The sequence below is a fragment of the Solea senegalensis genome, linkage group LG11, assembly GCF_019176455.1.
Source record: "Solea senegalensis isolate Sse05_10M linkage group LG11, IFAPA_SoseM_1, whole genome shotgun sequence".
Lineage (NCBI taxonomy): Eukaryota > Metazoa > Chordata > Actinopteri > Pleuronectiformes > Soleidae > Solea > Solea senegalensis.
Window position 1 is genome coordinate 23998421 of NC_058031.1, and position 17660 is coordinate 24016080.

At 42.8% G+C, this 17660-nt stretch overlaps 2 protein-coding genes across 5 annotated transcripts; one reads left to right on the forward strand and one right to left on the reverse strand.

The window, feature by feature from the left end:
* Positions 1–52: 52 nt before the first annotated feature.
* tafazzin (tafazzin, phospholipid-lysophospholipid transacylase) lies at positions 53–4396 on the reverse strand. Of its 2 annotated transcripts, XM_044037270.1 has the most exons (10): positions 4230–4396; positions 4017–4145; positions 3819–3864; positions 3404–3489; positions 3246–3326; positions 2642–2683; positions 2499–2561; positions 2108–2160; positions 1949–2026; positions 53–1286 (listed from the first exon to the last, which is right to left on the reverse strand). In XM_044037270.1, exons 1-10 carry the CDS (start codon positions 4336–4338, stop codon positions 1188–1190), a joined length of 786 nt encoding a protein of 261 aa, XP_043893205.1. In that variant the 5' UTR covers positions 4339–4396; the 3' UTR covers positions 53–1187. The 2 variants fall into 2 exon arrangements, with proteins under 2 accessions (XP_043893205.1, XP_043893204.1); XM_044037269.1 differs by having other exon boundaries at positions 4017–4396.
* A 2580-nt stretch (positions 4397–6976) lies between these two features.
* grm6a (glutamate receptor, metabotropic 6a) lies at positions 6977–17636 on the forward strand. 3 transcript variants are annotated; one of them, XM_044039102.1, is made up of 15 exons: positions 6978–7063; positions 8463–9075; positions 10611–10827; positions 10910–11045; positions 11192–11280; positions 11374–11514; positions 11578–11778; positions 11847–11986; positions 12084–12206; positions 12284–12548; positions 13690–13925; positions 14006–14167; positions 14274–14423; positions 16004–16144; positions 17254–17636. In XM_044039102.1, the coding sequence occupies exons 2-15, from the start codon at positions 8503–8505 to the stop codon at positions 17329–17331; spliced, it is 2652 nt and encodes an 883-aa protein (XP_043895037.1). In that variant the 5' UTR covers positions 6978–7063; positions 8463–8502; the 3' UTR covers positions 17332–17636. The 3 variants fall into 3 exon arrangements, with proteins under 3 accessions (XP_043895038.1, XP_043895037.1, XP_043895035.1); XM_044039100.1 differs by having other exon boundaries at positions 6979–7063; positions 11126–11280; XM_044039103.1 differs by lacking the exons at positions 16004–16144; positions 17254–17636 and having other exon boundaries at positions 6977–7063; positions 11126–11280; positions 14250–14342.
* The last annotated feature ends 24 nt before the right edge of the window (positions 17637–17660 follow it).

Genomic DNA, 17660 nt, shown 5'->3' on the forward strand with positions numbered 1-17660 from the left:
TAAAAACTGCAGAGGAAAAAAATCAAGTCAACGTTCATTAACTTCACTTCACTTCACTTCACTCACAACATGACTTTAATGTTTACAACAAGTCTGTCACTGCTTATTCAAAACTTTATGTCTTCCTGGTTACTAACATTACTAATTCCTCCCGTCAGACATATTTAACTGGTGAAAACGCGTCGCCACGGCTAAAATGACATGTAAAAACATGTTTTTTTTCTCGACGTTAAATGATTTCACACTGACATGATGATGAGCGTCATAACTGATAATGTGAACTCAAAGTAAAATATACACCGATATCAGGGCTGTAAAGGCACGGAAAATCCCCTGCTAAACTCCCTTAAAATGCTTGGGAATTTTGTCAATATCCCAAACAGGAAACTTTCCATGGGAATTATCTTTAAAGAAACTTTATCACTTAAAAATATAAACATGTTTGTCATGAGAAGACATTTATGTAAAATTATACAATCTAAAAAAACACCAGGCACCAGGTTCTATGATTGATGGAAAAGGGAAAAAAAATGTTAAGCTGTGCCAAAAACTGTGGTACGTGTACTCTGGTGGTAGGAAAATCAGAAATACTGTTCTACTGTATATACTGTACCAGGGTATGTGATCAGAATTTTGACCAGTGTGTAGAAAATGAAACAAATCACAATAACAATAATAATACATTAAACAATAATAATAATTAGTCACTTTATCTGTGGCTCCATCTTAATCTAATGTGACTAAACCAGTGAGTGAAGTATATGTGAGGAAGTAAAATAATAATAATAATAACTAAATTTTTGTTCACAACCTGAACATTTCCAAGTTCTCATTAATTCCCATGAAAAGTTTCGTTTTAAAAAATTCCCTCTGACCTCTGAACTCTGTGAAAGTTCTTTGTCTCTTCAGGATCCGTTGAGGCAACGCCGCACTGACTGATGACATGAGTTCATGCGTTCATCTTTGTTCATTCATGCTCATGTGCGTCTGTTGTTGCAGCAGCATTAGAGTGTGTGGCAGATTAAACAGAATCTGCCTTTAATCCAGACGTGTTCTTCAGTTTGATTCTCGTCTGTGGAGGATGATGGCGTGACGAGGAGGAGGAGGTAAAAAAACTGTTCCCCTCAGGTTGAGGATAAAGGTTGTTCCGTGTGATTTGGCAGAGAGTGAGCAGGTGAAGTCTGGACTCACGATGTGTGGATTTGCTGGTGCAGCTCTTCAGCCGGAGTCTTCAGACGATGAAACTCTACCTGGATGAAATCAGTCAACGTCTTCCTCATTTCCAACTGAAAAAACGTTCAGAGAATTAAGTTTGAGTCTGCGATATCTTTAAGAACATGTCCATGTCTTTATCTCACTGTTACAGACTTTTCCAACAGGAAACTGAAGTTTGTAAACCACTCACTCTCCCACACCAAAGTCCATAGAGAAAATCAGTGATTTAAGCTTGCAGGGACGCAGGAGCTGCTGGTCTACTGCTGCCTTGTGTGGTCACTTTATGTCACTGATGTAAATCTGAACAAAGTATTAACAAAATAAGACATTTAAACTTAGTGATGGAGGCAGCAGTGGATCAACAACTCCTGTGTGTGTGATGTTAAAATCAATGATTTTCTCTATGAGGTTTGGTGTGGGAGAGTGAGTGGTTCACGAACTTCTGTTTCCTGTTGGAAAAGGAGTTGTTGATCCACTGCTGCCTCCATCACTAAATTCAAATTACATTACATGTCATTTAGCAGACGCTTTTATCCAAAGCGACTTACAATAAGTGCATTTAACCATTTGGGTACAAACAAGAGCTAGAAGTAAGTAAGAGCTTCAAGTAAGCCAAACTATAAAGTGCTAGTCATAAGTGCGACGTATAAGCAAGTGATATTATTTTCTTTATTTATTTAATTTTTTTCTTTGAGTTCAAATGTCTCATTTTGTGTCCACTTTGTGGATTCACCTGGCTCTTGTTTTCAGCTCGCAGAGACTCAACGAGATCTTTGACGCTGAATGGTTTCCCCACCAGGACGGTGATTCTCTGAAACACAGAGAAGAAAAAAAAAAATTACAAACAGAACATGAACAAAGCTGTGGCATGAGGACACGTTGGTGTTCACACCTTTCCACTGCGAGGAATGTAGGGCTTCATGTTGGGCAGAACGTCACTGAGGCCTGAGAGAGCAGACACACACACAGTTTTCAAGTTAATTTACAGATATTTTCTGTTATTTTACAGATGTTTTCAGTTATTTTCAAGATCATATACAGATGCTCTGAGTTATTTTCAGTTTGTCAACAAACACGAGGTAAAAAGGAAATCTAATGTTTTTGTTCATTAACACATTATATCTTCTCTCCCCTGTAGGTGTCAACGCTGAGCTCTCTGATGTAAATCTTTAAAAACAATAGCTGCTCACTTCACTGAGGCAGCATGTGTTTAGTTATTGATGTTATTGATTGAACATGTTTATCAGAGTGTGTGTGTGTGTGTGTGTGTGTGTGTGACTCACCCACATGCCAGAGCGGCAGGATGATGGGATTAACAGAGCACTCAGCGATGAGACGACCGACACCTGAGACATGAAGAGTGAGGATGAGTGAGTGAAACCACGGCATTTCCGACTGTGACACAGAAACATGAAAGCGTGCTCACCCCACTTCAGTCGTATGAATTCTTCTGTCATGTTCACTTTGCCTGTTTGGAAACAACACACTTTATTTTCCACTGCAAACTGATTTTATCCCATCAACAAGAGACTTGTGTGATAAAATCTGCGTCAGTTTAAGTCTCTTTAAGAACACGTTCACGTCTTTATCTCCCTGTTAAGCAGAATTTTCCATCAGGAAACTGAAGTTTGTAAAGCACTCACCCTCCCACACCAAACCCCATAGAGAGAATCAGTGATTTTAACATCACAGCAAACAGGGGTTGTTGATCCACTGCTGCCTCCATCACTCAGTTCAAATGTCTTATTTTGTGAATTTGTTCAGATTTGTTCAGATTGACCTCAGTGACACAAAGTGACCACACGAGGCAGCAGAGGACCAGCAGCTCCTGTGTCCCCGCAAGCTAAAATCACTGATTTTCTCTATGGGGTTTGGTGTTGGAGAGTGAGTGGTTTACAAACCTCTGTCTAACAGAGAGTTTAACTTGGGGAATGTCCTGGGCTCAGCAGCAGGGGGCGCTCACAGCACAGCCTGTTCTGATTACAACCACACTTTGTGAAGGATGAAGATCGACAGGTCGTCAAACTCACCCTCAGGAAAAATGTGCACCCATTCTCCTTTGTTGAGTTTTTCCAGAATAAAGTCCATCCCTTTCTGGTAAACGCCGTCACCTGAGGAGAACACGTGATCACGATGATGATGATGATGATGATGATGATGTCATAACAGACAGTGTTTCATCACTCACCTCTGCAGACTGGGACACACTTTCCTCGGCTGAAGAATCTGGAGTGCAGCTCCCGCGTGAAGCAGATGTCAGACGCTGTCGGCGTCCTGCTCCATCCATCAGCCAATCACAGGACAAGAAATATTCACGAACATGTCAACTACACACATCACCATTATCCTGCACAGAAATGGGCAGAGCTTTCCGCCTAACTTCCTCAGGTTTGCAGTTAATTTTAGTTCCTTTTTGGTTGTTTTTGGTCTTTTTTGTCTTTTCAGTTCTTTTTCAGCTCATCTTTCAGAACAAATGTTGTGTTAGTTACATGACAAATACATTTTAAAGTCAGTTTTCTTCAATTTCGATCATCACAACAATATAAAATTCACCAGGCTCAAGTTTTTGTCGTCCTCAGAGTGAACACAGGACAAACACTCACCATCTCATCTTTTTAAAGTTCCACAGCTGTCGCAGTTTCAGGATTCCTGAGACAAACAGAGAAATACAATCCACCTTACTCAGTTTCCATGGTAACTGGACGCTAATCATAGACAGCAAGAGTGACATTTATGGTCTGTATATTATGTTATGCTGTATGTCAGTGTGTGTGTGTGTGATGTCAGAGTATGTGCATTACCCCAGATGTGTGGGTCATCCATGCAGGACTGGTGATTTGACAGAGTGATGAGGGGCGTGTCCGAGGGTCTCTGGTCGACCAGGTTCAAAAGAACTTCATGATTGTGGACGGTCAAGCGGTTCATGTACTCTGAAGACACACACACACACATACACAAAGACACTGTGAGCTCCCACACCCGTGTGCGTGCATGCGTGCGTGTGTGTAACTCACTGGTCCAGAAGTACGAGTACGAGCCCACCATGCCCATGATGACTGAGCTGGAGATCCTCCAGGCCAGAGCAGGACATTGTGGGAACGGCCATCTGACGTCCAGAGGCATGATGATTCTCCACACACACACACACACACATACACACACACACACGTACTCACACTACATTCACACACAAACGCAAACACCTTAACCATGACACACAAACACAAACACAAACCGGTTAAGAAGATTAATGTCTCTCTTAAAGTGTGATTTTTCAGCTGCTTAAATGAATATGAATATGTTCTGGTTTCTTTGCTCCAGTAAAACAAAGAAATCATTTAAAACTAAATTTGAGAACATCATCAATATTTGTTAAACATTTTCTGTCATTTTTTTAAACCAAATAACTAATCAAGAAAATAGTCACCAGAAAGACAAATGTCAGATGAAACAAAGAAAGTTTTTTCTTGTCATTTCTCAGAGAATTTTGAAACTCAAAGCCAGTTTTATTAAAGAAGATCAACAAGTTATTAATTAAAACCTGATTATAGAAGGTCAGTTTCCATGTCACTACTCTAAAATGTGTCCAATATTAATCAGTTACTAAACGAATTGCCTATTTTTGATAAGCGATCAATGTGGGAGTTTCTTCAAACAATTAATACAATTTTCTGAGTCATTTTGAGATATTTGAGAACATCATCATTTTCCAGGTTTGACAAACACTGACTAATATTACGAACCAAACGATTCATGGAGAAAATACTTGTTATTTGTAGCCCTAACAGACTTTAATTTAGTCAGTAAAAAATACTGATTTATATTTTATTCATTTCGTAATGAACGAAATGACTTGAAATGTGTGCTTAGTCGAGTTATACATAACTTAATATCACCTGTTCATGTGTTCATATGAACAGGTGATATGAAGTTGTGTAGAATCTGTTCATGTGTTCATATGTGACTGAACTGAACATCAGACTTATCTATTCATGTTTTTAATCACAGTTTCTGCTCTAAATATTCAGCGAACTAACGTTAGCCGAGTTAGCACGGAGTCACATTCCCAAACGACTTTAAAACACACACATACAAACACACACGATGTGAGTGTGTGATACGGTGAGTCACACGTTAAAAAAACACAAAGAAAACATCACAATATTAGAATGTTTTAGCTGAAACTTCACCTTTTCTCCTGTTGACCTGCTAACCTAGCACCGGCACCGGAAGTGGGAGTCCCGTCGCGCTGGATTGTGGGTATTGTAGTCGTAAATAGCAGTTGAGCGTTAGAATCTTTTTTCGACTAATTTTACACAGTTGATTTGGATAATCCCAATAAGATTATTTATTTTAAAAAGTAAATAATCTCTTTATCTTCATAGTCCGACGATATTTCATAAGATAATATTTAAATCAGAGATTTTGGCAGTTCTGGGATTAAAGGATTAAAGGAAGTGCACTTGGTTTTATTAACACTGCATTTTGTTTACATCGTTTACAAAGTCTTAGCAGGAAGTGACGTCACCTCCGAGTTCACCGCTATCCAGAGATAACTCATTTATTTACATTTAAACGCACTTATCCAATAAAATCTTGACTGTGTTCTTGACTGGTTTTGGGCAGGAGAAATAAAAACTACTTTTTTTTTTCTTTTTTTTTTATTGAAAATTGAACGTGTGAACTTTGACCCTTCAAATACATTTAGAAAGAAATTGTGTGACGGCAAGACTCATATTTAATATTAAAAAACAAACTTAAAAACAGTTTGGACAAAATAAAAGAGAGAAAGACAGAGAAAAAATAAATACACAAACATTTTTTTACAAAGAAATATAAAATAAGATCAGATTAGGTAAAAAGGTCAAACAAAGGCCATAAAAGCCTGGTTGGTGGAGATATAACATTACATTATAATTATTTTTTTCATCATCATTAATTATTAATTGTTCTTAGTATTTGAGAGGTTTTAAAGTTTTATGAGACATCAAAACTGTCCACAAAATAAAAAACAGGTTTGTGGTGTAGAAAAAGTGCTTATTTTAACAAAAATGACCAGTTTACTTTGTGTTACATCCACCCTCATGGACACTTTCGTGGACACTTAAAAATTACAAATGATCAACGTGAGACAAAGCAATCAGGCAAAGCTTTGGCAACAGGGCCTTCAGTGTCGTAGCTCCAACCCTCTGAACTCACTCCCTCTGGCTACACGCCACGCACCAACTCTGGAGTCATGTTTGTTAGTGTTTGTGTTTTGTATCTGTCTTCTGTTTTCAACTGTACAGCAACCTTGGGTTTCCTGAAAGACGCTTTATAAATCGAAGTTGTTATTATTGTTGTTATTATCATTATTATTATTATTATTATTATAATAAAGAAAATCTTTATATTTTCTTCAAATTCACATACACTTTTCTCACTTAGTAATTCTTTAATTATTAATATGTGTGTTATGCTTGACACTTTATTGTAATAATTGTATAGTTTCTTGTAATATTTTCAATGTTCTGGCTGAACTGTATAACTTCAAATGTATAGTCTGTCTGTCTGTCTGTTTTTACTGCCTCACTTTTATCATTTATTACATTTTTGTTACTTCCGCCCCTCATTCTAAACACAGTCACACACTCACACACACGCACAGACAGAGAGAGAGAGAGAGAGAGAGAGAGAGAGAGAGGTCGTTGTTCTGTCACTGATTGGAGGACGGGGGGTGAGGGGGCGGGGCTTCACCGGAGCTCACCGCGACCTGTCGGTGAGTTACCGGCGGTTCTCTGAGGATCGTGGCCGCAGCGGAGCGTCGCTGAGCGGCTTCAGGACTGTGATGAGACCGGAGAGGAAACAGGTGAGTCTCTGGGGATCGAACCCCCTTTTTAAAAAATAAATAAAAAAACTATTGATCCATTTGAATCATGTAAAGTGATAGAGTGATAATCTGCTTTAATCAGTCACTCATCAATAACATTAACCTATCGATTAATAAAGAAACTGATCATCAGATGAAGTAATGATTAAAATAATCAATGACTTTATTCTGACACTTTGTTTCGTGTAAAAACATTGAAAACATTACATTACCTTACATTACATGTCATTTAGCTGACGCTTTTATCCAAAGCGACTAACAATAAATCGCTCTGAAAAGATAAGAATCATTTGGCGACAAAAATCGCAAAAAAACTGCGAATAATTTCCACGTACACATGAATGGGAAACGGTCGAAAGAAGGAGAAGAACTAAACCCACTTTGGAGCATCATAGTGTCGTCATACTTGAACGTAGAAACGTGGTTGGAACTTTAAACGGGTCACAAGACTTGGGACTTTTCTCACCTAAGTCAAAGTCACGGTTTTTATACAATCACAGTTTAAGTTTTGCACTTTTTTTGCAGGTATTCTGATTTTACAATGAGTGTGTATTGCGTCCGTAGGCGTGGCGCTAGAGTGACACACTGATCCATAAAAATAATCACAAAAATCTCTAAACAAACTCTTCTCCTGCCCACAATTTCCAACCTACACAAAAATGTTTTACATCAAAACGTTGCTATGGTTGTTGTCTAACTCTGTGTGTTGTTCATTTTCATATGACTTGCAGTTTTTCTTAAAATCACCAGAAGGCGCAGAGAGTTCTAGTCAAAATTGTCATTCACTCCCATGTTCCCCTGCTCTGGAGTTTTGGAAAAATCAAGACGAGGGTGATTTTAAAACTTTGATTTCTTTGTCAATTCACACCCATTTCTCACAAATTTAATTGGGGGAGCTGCTGAAAGCTTCCTTACGCTCGCAAACCAAATTTTATCTCTATCATCAACCGTTCTTGAAATATGACAACTTTAAAACATGCAGTTTTCTCTGTTTCTCAGGGGTTTGGGACGAGGGAGCGGGGGAATTAGGGAGGGGCTTGTGAGTATCGAATTTAGAAGTCGGAAGTGAGAGCAACAATCAACAATATACGTATGCATATGTATCTCAAGCTAGCCGCTGTTAGCAATGAACATAAATAACAAACACTGAAAAGAGTGAACGACTGATTTAACGTGAAAAAGTAGCAGTGTTTGTACGAGTGGCAGCCATCTTAGAATCCTATGTCGTAGTTTGTGACGTTGCTCCGAGTTGGAAATCCAGGCGTTCCTGTAGAAACGTACAACTAGGAACCTGGAAATTTCCGACTTCCATCTATAACCGGAACCCACCCAGTAAACACAGTAAAAATAGAAACGTGTATTTTTTTTTTTTTCGCAGGTGTTCACAATGACCACTCTCAACTGAACATCACCTCAATATGACATCATCAGGCCCTGCCCCCTCCCGCCTCCCTCACCTTTGTCCTCAAGACCGCGTCTCATGCCAGATTGGATGCCAGTTGTCCCTGTGGCTCCGCCTCCTTCTGTCGCTTTGGCTCTGGATTGGTGGACAGGTGATCCAGGTAGGCTCCTCCCACCAACACTTCCACCCCCACTCCATCAAGATACATGGTGACATCACTCTGGGCGGCCTGTTCCCCATCCACGCCCGCGGGCCCCACGGTTTGCCCTGTGGCGAGCTGAAGAAGGAGAAGGGGATCCACCGCATGGAGGCCATGTTGTACGCTCTGGACCAGATCAACAGTGACCCCGAGCTGCTGCCCAACATCACGCTGGGCGCCCGCATCCTGGACACCTGCTCCAGAGACACGTACGCCCTGGAGCAGTCGCTCACATTCGTCCAGGCGCTGATCCAGAAAGACACGTCCGACATCCGCTGCTCCAACGGAGAACCGGCAATCGTCCGTAAACCAGAGAGGGTGGTGGCTGTGATCGGGGCGTCGGCCAGCTCCGTGTCCATCATGGTGGCAAACATCCTGCGCCTGTTTGAGGTAATGACACACCCGGAGTTCAACAGGTAATAACCAGGTAACCGTAACAGTTACTTAGTAACAGGAAACTGACATTTGTAAACCGCTCACTCTCCCACACCAAAGTCCATAGAGAAAATCAGTGATTTTAGCTTGTGGGGACACAGGAGCTGCTGGTCCTTTGCTGCATCGTGTGGTCACTTTGTGTCACTGAGTTAAGTCAGAACAAAGGATTTCAAACACTGAAGTGAAAAAATAAGACATTTGAACTTAGTGATGGAGGCAGCAGTGGATCAACAACTCCTGTGTGCTGTGTTACAATCATTGATTTTCTCTATGGGGTTTGGTGTGGGAGAGTGAGTGGTTTACAAACTTTCTCTGTCTGGTTTACAAAGGACTGCCACACAGTGAGATAAATGTGTTAAACAGTGAGATGACGTAGACGTCGTAGACTTGAACATGGGCTTGTTTGAGTCTGTGTCGCGGGCAGGTTCTCAGCAGCAGGGGGCGCTCACAGTTCAGAGATCATACAAGCACATTTAAAAAAACAGACAGACAGACAGACAGTCTGGTCTGTGGATTAATGTTTTAAACAATTTGTGTCTGAGTGACTAATGAAAGCTTTTAATGACTGTGAGTGAGTGAGGGAGAGAGAGAGAGAGACAGAGCTGAAACTCTGAAGAACAGAGAAGCATCATGGGAAAATATTCACAGATGAATTCTACTGATCACACACACACACAGTGTTCAGTGAAGCATCTCAGATGATGATGATGATGAAGGAGATGACAGTAACAATGAGGTCTGCTTTTAGAGCTTGTTAATGTGACGTTCATTAATCTGCACTCACACACACACACACACACACACACACACATGCACACACAGTGTGTGTAATGTGATTGTTCATTTTATTGAAGCTGTGACACACATTCAGGCTGTTACACAACACTAATCCTCTGTGTGTGTTGATCACTAACTGTAAATAAAATGAAAACAGGACACTTGTGTCGCCCCCTGGTGACTGGCTGCAGCATTTTAGAAGATGTTTCAATGTTTCTCATGTGTTGTGATATGTTGCTGATCACTGATTAGTCTGAGTATTGATCACTGATTGTATTTTTACTAGATTTAACTGTGATTAATCACACCATTGTCCATATTTAATCACATATTAATGGAAGGTAAAGGGATATTTTTTAAGTATTTTTAAGTGTTTAATACTCTTAAAAGAGGACTTAAAACACATGCATGTTTTATGAATGTTGTGTTTGTTGTGTGAACGTGTTATTATCACTTTGACAGCCTTACTTTATACAGTTCCTCAGTATTAATCACTGATTGTAGAGCTGCGAGGTCATGAAATCCCATCATGCAACAGTCTGAACCAAAACAGTGCCATTTTGGCTGGAAGTGTCACTGCCATAAAGCGTGTGCAGAAGATGTAAATAATGCTAACTTTAACGTCTGGTTTATTTTACACTCTGATGTGTTCCTGCCAACATGGCGGCATAAACAACCCAAGTCATGTGACGTCCAGCGTCTGTGTGTGTCAGATTCCTCAGGTGAGTTACGCGTCCACCGCTCCAGAACTTAGCGACAACAACAGGTACGACTTTTTCTCCCGCGTGGTTCCTCCAGACTCGTACCAGGCTCAGGCCATGCTGGACATCGTCCGAGCGCTGGGCTGGAACTATGTGTCCACGCTGGCGTCCGAGGGAAACTATGGCGAGAGCGGCGTCGACGCCTTCATGCAGATCTCCAGAGAGGAGGGTACGTCCAATTGTCTGTCTGCGAGCTTGTCAGTCTGTCTCTCAGGTGTGGCGTCACCTGTCTCTCTCTCCCTCTCTTTCAGGCGGCGTGTGTATAGCTCAGTCGGTAAAGATTCCTCGCGAGCCGACGCTCGGAGAGTTCGATAAGATCATCCGTCGACTGATGGAGACGAGTAACGCCCGCGGTGTCATCATCTTCGCCAACGAGGACGACATCAAGTAAAACCTGAAACTGACCGCAGTTTTCCTAACTTTTCCCCTTGTGTGCTAATGTGACTCCGCCCTCTTCTTTTTGGTAGGCGTGTCCTTGAGGCAGCCAAGCGCGCAAACCTGACGGGTCACTTTGTGTTTGTGGGGTCGGACAGTTGGGGTGCGAAGAGTTCACCGATCGCAGAGCTGGAGGACGTGGCAGAGGGCGCCGTCACCATCCTTCCCAAACGAGTGTCCATAGACGGTAACTATGACATCACATGACGAGGGCGGGGCTAAAACTGAACTTTGTCTTTGTCTCATGTGTTGTTGTTGTGTTGTTGTGTCGTTTGTCCAGGCTTCGATCACTACTTCACGTCTCGTTCTCTGGAGAACAATCGCAGGAACATCTGGTTCAATGAGTTCTGGGAAGACGACTTCAGGTGTAAACTGACTCGACCTGGAGTCAAACTCGACCCGGACAAGAAGAAGTGTACAGGTATGAGCTCACCTGGATGGGGGGTGGTAGGCCGGTGGGATGTCATGTGACGTGTCCCTGCAGGTGACGAGAGGATTGGACGGGACTCGTCCTATGAGCAGGAAGGAAAGGTCCAGTTTGTCATCGACGCCGTTTACGCTGTCGCTCACGCTCTCAACAACATGGTTCAGAACTTTTGTCCCAGCGGCGCCGGCGTCTGTGGCTCCATGGACCCGGTGGAGGGGCGGTCACTGCTCGAGTACATCCGAGCGGTCAACTTCAACGGTAACCGACCCGTCTGTCTCTCACTGACCCGTCTGTCTCTCACTGACCCATCTGTCTCTCTCCCACAGGAAGTGCAGGTACCAGTGTTCTGTTCAATGAGAATGGAGATGCTCCTGGTCGCTATGACATCTTCCAGTTTCAGTTGACCAATCACAGTCACCCGGGTTACCGTGTCATCGGACAGTGGACCAATAACCTGAGACTCAATGTAGGAAGCTTGGATGAAAGACAAACCTGAAATAACGTCTGCTATTGACAACTCTGACTTTGGCCTGTGTGTCTCTGTCTGTCTGTCTGTCTGTCAGTTGGAGGACATGCAGTGGTCTGGAGGAGACACGTCAGTCCCAGACTCCATCTGTAGTTTTCCTTGTAAACCAGGAGAGAGGAAGAAGATGGTGAAAGGTGTTCCCTGCTGCTGGCACTGTGAGGTGAGACAGTCTGTCTCTGTCTGTCCCTTTCTGTTATTCATCTGTCCCTCATTGTTGTCCCTCATCTGTGTCTGTAGCTCTGTGACGGGTATCAGTACCAGCTGGACGAGTTTTCCTGTGAGACCTGTCCATCAGACATGCGTCCAGTCCCCAACAGAACCGCCTGTCGTCCAACACCGATCATCAAACTGGAGTGGAACTCGCCCTGGGCTCTTGTCCCCGCCTCCCTCGCCATGCTGGGTATCCTAGCAACCAGCGCTGTGGTCGCAATCTTTATCCGCTTTAATGACACGCCCATCGTCAGGGCGTCAGGAAGAGAACTCAGCTACGTACTACTGACAGGTACTACTGACAGGTACTACTGACAAGTACTACTGACAGGTACTACTGACGAGTACTACTGACAAGTACTACTGACAGATACTACTGACAGGTACTACTGACAAGTACTACTGACAGGTACTACTGACAGGTACTGCTGACAATTACTACTGCCAGGTACTACTGACAAGTAGTAATATTAAAAACTATTGACAAATTCTACTGCCAGGTACTACTGACAAGTACTACTGACAGGTACTACTGATCAGAACTACAAACAGGTACTACTGACAAGTACTACTGACAAATACTACTTACAAATACTACTGACAGGTACTACTGACAAGTACTACTTACAAATACTACTGACAGGTACTACTGACAAGTATTACTGACAAAGACTACTGACAGGTACTACTGGGAAGTACTACTGACAAGTACTACTGACAAATATTACTGATGGTACTACTGAAAAATACTACTGACAGGTATTACTGACAGGTACTACCGACAAGTACTACTGACAGGTACTACTGACAAGTACTACTGACAAGTACTACTGACAAATATTACTGACAGGTACTACTGGCAAGTACTACTGACAAATACTACTGACAAGTATAACTGACAGGTACTACTGACAAATACTACTGACAGGTACTACTGACAAGTACTACTGACAGACTACTGACAGGTACCACTGGCAAGCACTACTGACAGGTACTACTGACAGGTATTACTGACAGGTATTACTGACAGGTACTGTTGACAAATACTACTGACAAAGACTACTGACAGGTACTACTGGCAAGTAATACTGGCAAGTACTACTGACAAAGACTACTGACACATATTACTGACAGGTACTACTGGCAAGTAATACTGGCAAGTACTACTGACAAATATTACTGACAGGTACTACTGACAAATCCTACTGACAAGCACTACTGACAAATACTACTGACAGGTACTACTGACAGGTACTACTGACAAGTACTACTAACTTGTTTTCATGTTTCTGGAACAGAACAAGGTTTAGAACCAGGTTTAGAGCTGGATTACAAAGTGCTGCTTTTGTCACATGATGATGTAACTAAGGTCACAGGTCAAAGTGATGTCATCATCAGTGATGACATCATCACCTGTGTTCGTGGCTCGACAGGTATCTTCCTCATCTACCTCATCACCTTCCTGATGATCGCAGAGCCCGGTGTGGTGGTGTGTGCGTTCCGGCGCCTCCTGCTGGGCCTCGGTATGACCATCACTTACTCGGCCATGTTGACCAAAACAAACCGCATCTACCGCATCTTTGAGCAGGGCAAGAGGTCAGTGACTCCGCCCAAATTCATCAGCCCCACCTCCCAGCTCGCCATCACCTTCATCCTGATCTGTGTACAGGTGAGGGGAGGAGTCACAGCAGTCACATGTCCCCTGAGCATAGCAGCACATGATCACATGACTGTGTGTGTGTGTGTCAGATCCTCGGTGTGTTTGTGTGGTTCGCCGTCGTCCCGCCTCACACCATCATCGACTACGATGAGCTCCGCCCCCCAAACCCTGACCTCGCTCGCGGCATCTTGAAGTGCGACATGTCGGACCTGTCAATCATCTGCTGCCTCAGCTATAGCATCATTCTAATGGTGACGTATTGATTGCGTATCTATCCGATGTCGTTAAAACTGATTTGATCATTAAAGTAACCTGTGTCGTTCTTGTTGCTAGGTAACGTACTGTTTCTGTTGCTAGGTGACCTGTACGGTATACGCGGTAAAGAGTCGTGGTGTCCCCGAGACATTTAACGAGGCCAAGCCGATTGGTTTTACGATGTACACCACCTGCATCATCTGGCTCGCCTTCGTCCCCATCTTCTTTGGTACGGCCCAGTCCACTGAGAAGGTGAGACCAAAAACCTGGACTGGACCTGGTCCTGGTGGACCAACGTGAACCTGGACCCGCCGTGGTTTTTACGTTGTGATGAATGTTGAAATATTATTGTCACTGTGACGTTGGTTCTTGTTGATCCAGATTAGATGATGTTGGTGTTGTGACAGACGACTTTATTAATCCCTTTGGGAGGTTCCCTCGGGGAAATTTTAAAAAACAGCAGGGGGAGCTGATGACAGGAAGGACGGCGTGTGAAAATTCTGCACTGAAAAGGAAAAGCTCTCCAAATCTTGGTGTACACTGTATAATGACAATAAAGGGCATTTTATTCTACTCTATTTACACCGAACATGATTTCACGTCAGACAGTGCAATGTGGTTTTCTGACTGTTGCCTTCTGACTGTTGCCTTCTGACTGTTGCCTTCTGACTGTTGCCTTCTGACGGTTGCCTTCTGATGGTTGCCTTCTGACTTTAGCTCCAGTGTTGTCCTTGCTTGCGTTAAGTCGCAGTATTTGCGTGAGAAATTAATAAAATTAATTTAATTTGATTTAAATGAATTATCATGAAAACTCACTTCATGTTCTTTAATGCTTCAGCTAAGATGCTCCTCATTCTCTGTAGGCTAATTGTGTGTAATTACAGCAGTGGTTCTCAAACACTGGGTCACAACCCACAGATGGGTCGCTGGAGAATTTGCAGAATTTTCCCAAACTTTTAGTTCCGATTATAATATTTGTTTTTAATCTGCAATTATGCTTTTACTGAATTCTGATATTAGCGGTTACGTATGTTGCTGTAAACTAGTTGCCACATTATGTTAAACTTTGCTCTTGTTGTGATTTAGATCTGGGTTGCGATAGTGTGTTATCTTTAAAAAGTGGGAAACACTGGTTTACAGTTAACTTGGTTAGCTGAGCTTTAGCTCCAAGAGCCTGGTCATCAAGAGCCAATCACGTCATCATGGGACATTAAACGATGCTAACAGTGTGTTAGCATCTCATGAAAACCTGAACTGTCCCTTAAAGTCCCGTTCTGGTCTGTTAGCGATGTTTCTAAAAATGGCTGCTGAGCCAAACAACGGCTCTTCTCAAGGAAATTTAGTGACAGAAGAGTGAGAGACGGGACACCTGCAGGATGCAGGGGGAACTGCGTCTCTCTCTCACACACACACACACACACACACACACACACACAGTATGAAGGTGGACTCCTGTGAGGACAAAGTGATGAGACAGAAAGCAGGTGATGTGAGGATTAAAAGTGAGCAGATCGTCTCCAGGCAGAGAGGAACAGACGGATTATACAGATTATAATTCAGCACATCATGAAATTATACAATAAAGGGTTCATTAAAACCAGAGTGACAAAGAGCTTCAGCAGCTGAAAGACACACAAAAAGACACACAAATACATTGACATGATTAAAAAAGACAAATATATTATGCTAGCAAACCTAACCATACTCATGACTGTGGCCATTGTGCTGTGACTGTCTGTCCCTCTGACAGGGACAGGAAACAGGAAGTGACCTCAATTAACCTGGACATTTAAACAAAGTGTTATTTTTGTCTCTTTTGACTCTCTGTGCAGTTGTTTATCCAGACAGCGACTCTGACCGTGTCCATGTCCCTCAGCGCATTCGTGTCTCTCGGGATGCTTTACCTGCCCAAGGTTTACGTCATCGTTCTCCATCCTGAGGAGAACGTTCAGAAGAGGAAGAGGAGCTTGAAGGTTCCACTTCACCCTTGTCCTCCTGTTGTCTTCTGACTGCTGTTGTTGTCTTCTGTCTGTTGCTGTTGTCTGTCTGTTGCTGTCTTCTGTCTGACTGTTGTTGTCTGTCTGTTGCTGTCTTCTGTCTGTTGCTGTCATCTGACTGTTGCTGTCATCTGACTGTTGCTGTCTTCTGACTGCTGTCGTCTTCTGTCTGTTGCTGTCGTCTGACTGTTGTTGTCTGACTGTTGTGCTGTTGTCTGTCTGTCTGTTGCTATTGTCTGTCTGTTGCTGTTGTCTGTCTGTTGCTGTCTTCTGTCTGTTGCTGTCATCTGACTGTTGCTGTCTTCTGCCTGTTGCTGTCTTCTGTCTGTTGTTGACTGTTGCTGTCTTCTGCCTGTTGCTGCTGTCTGTGTTTGTTGTCTGTCGTTGCTGTGTTGATGTTGCTGTTGTCTGCCTGTTGCTGCTGTGCTGCTGTTGTCTGTCTGTTGTCTGCCTGTTGCTGTCTATCTGACTGTTGCTGTTATCTGTCTGTTGCTGTTGTCTGACTGTTGCTGTCTTCTGCCTCTTTCTGTTGTCTGTCTGTTACTGTCTTCTGACTGCTGCTGATGTCTGTCTGTTGCTGTTGTCTATCTGTCTGACTGTTGTCTGTCTGTCTGACTGTTGCTGTTGTTGTCTGTTGCTGTCTTCTGACTGTTGCTGATGTCTGTCTGTCTGTTGCTGTTGTCTATCTGTCTGACTGTTGTCTGTCTGTCTGACTGTTGCTGTTGGTCTGTTGCTGTCTTCTGTCTGTTGCTGTTGTTATCTGTCTGACTGTTGTCTGTCTGTCTGACTGTTGCTGTTGTCTGTCTGTTGCTGTCTTCTGACTGTTGCTGATGTCTGTCTGTCTGTTGCTGTTGTCTGTCTGACTAACTGTTGCTGTTGTCTGTCTGTTACTGTTGTCTGACTGTTGCTGCTGTTGTTGCTGTTGTCTGACTGTTGCTGTCTTCTGCCTCTTTCTGATGTCTGTCTGTTACTGTCTTCTGACTGTTGCTGATGTCTGTCTGTCTGTTGCTGTTGTCTATCTGTCTGACTGTTGTCTGTCTGTCTGTCTGTTGCTGTTGTCTGACTGTTGCTGTTGTTGTTTACAGGCAGTGGCCCAGTCTGCCAGACTGTCTCAGAAATCACACAATGGTGAGATGAAGATTGAACCTGACAGATCACAGTGACTCTTCCTGAAGAACCACAGCTCAGTCTCTGCTCAGAGGCTCCTGTGGATCAGCGGGTGTTGGAGGTTCAATCCCTGGGTTATGTAGCGTACAGACAGGGAATGGAACTGTTTGCAGCTGTTGATCAATTCAACTTTAACTGTGATGTTTCTATTCTCTCCTCTGGTAACTGGTGACCGATTCCTGTGAAGCACCTGATGACATCATCATCTTCACAATGTCTCATGTCCATGTGTCCACGTGCTTATGTCCATGGCTCTCATATTTTCTTTTTGTCATTGAAAATAAAAGTGTGTGTGTTTTAATCAAACGTCTCTGGTCGTTGCTAT

Excerpts from the sequence above, each read along its gene's own strand:
- tafazzin (XM_044037269.1), bottom strand. The coding sequence starts at position 4,338 with ATGCCTCTGGACGTCAGATGGCCGTTCCCACAATGTCCTGCTCTGGCC. Across the intron at positions 3,490-3,818 it reads AACTTTAAAAAGATGAGATG|GACGCCGACAGCGTCTGACA; the intron begins GTGAGTGTTTGT and ends TGGATGGAGCAG. Across the intron at positions 3,327-3,403 it reads GTGTGTCCCAGTCTGCAGAG|GTGACGGCGTTTACCAGAAA; the intron begins GTGAGTGATGAA and ends TGTTCTCCTCAG.
- grm6a (XM_044039100.1), top strand. The coding sequence starts at position 8,503 with ATGACATCATCAGGCCCTGCCCCCTCCCGCCTCCCTCACCTTTGTCCT. Across the intron at positions 11,046-11,125 it reads GCCAACGAGGACGACATCAA|GCGTGTCCTTGAGGCAGCCA; the intron begins GTAAAACCTGAA and ends TCTTTTTGGTAG. Across the intron at positions 12,549-13,689 it reads CAGCTACGTACTACTGACAG|GTATCTTCCTCATCTACCTC; the intron begins GTACTACTGACA and ends GTGGCTCGACAG.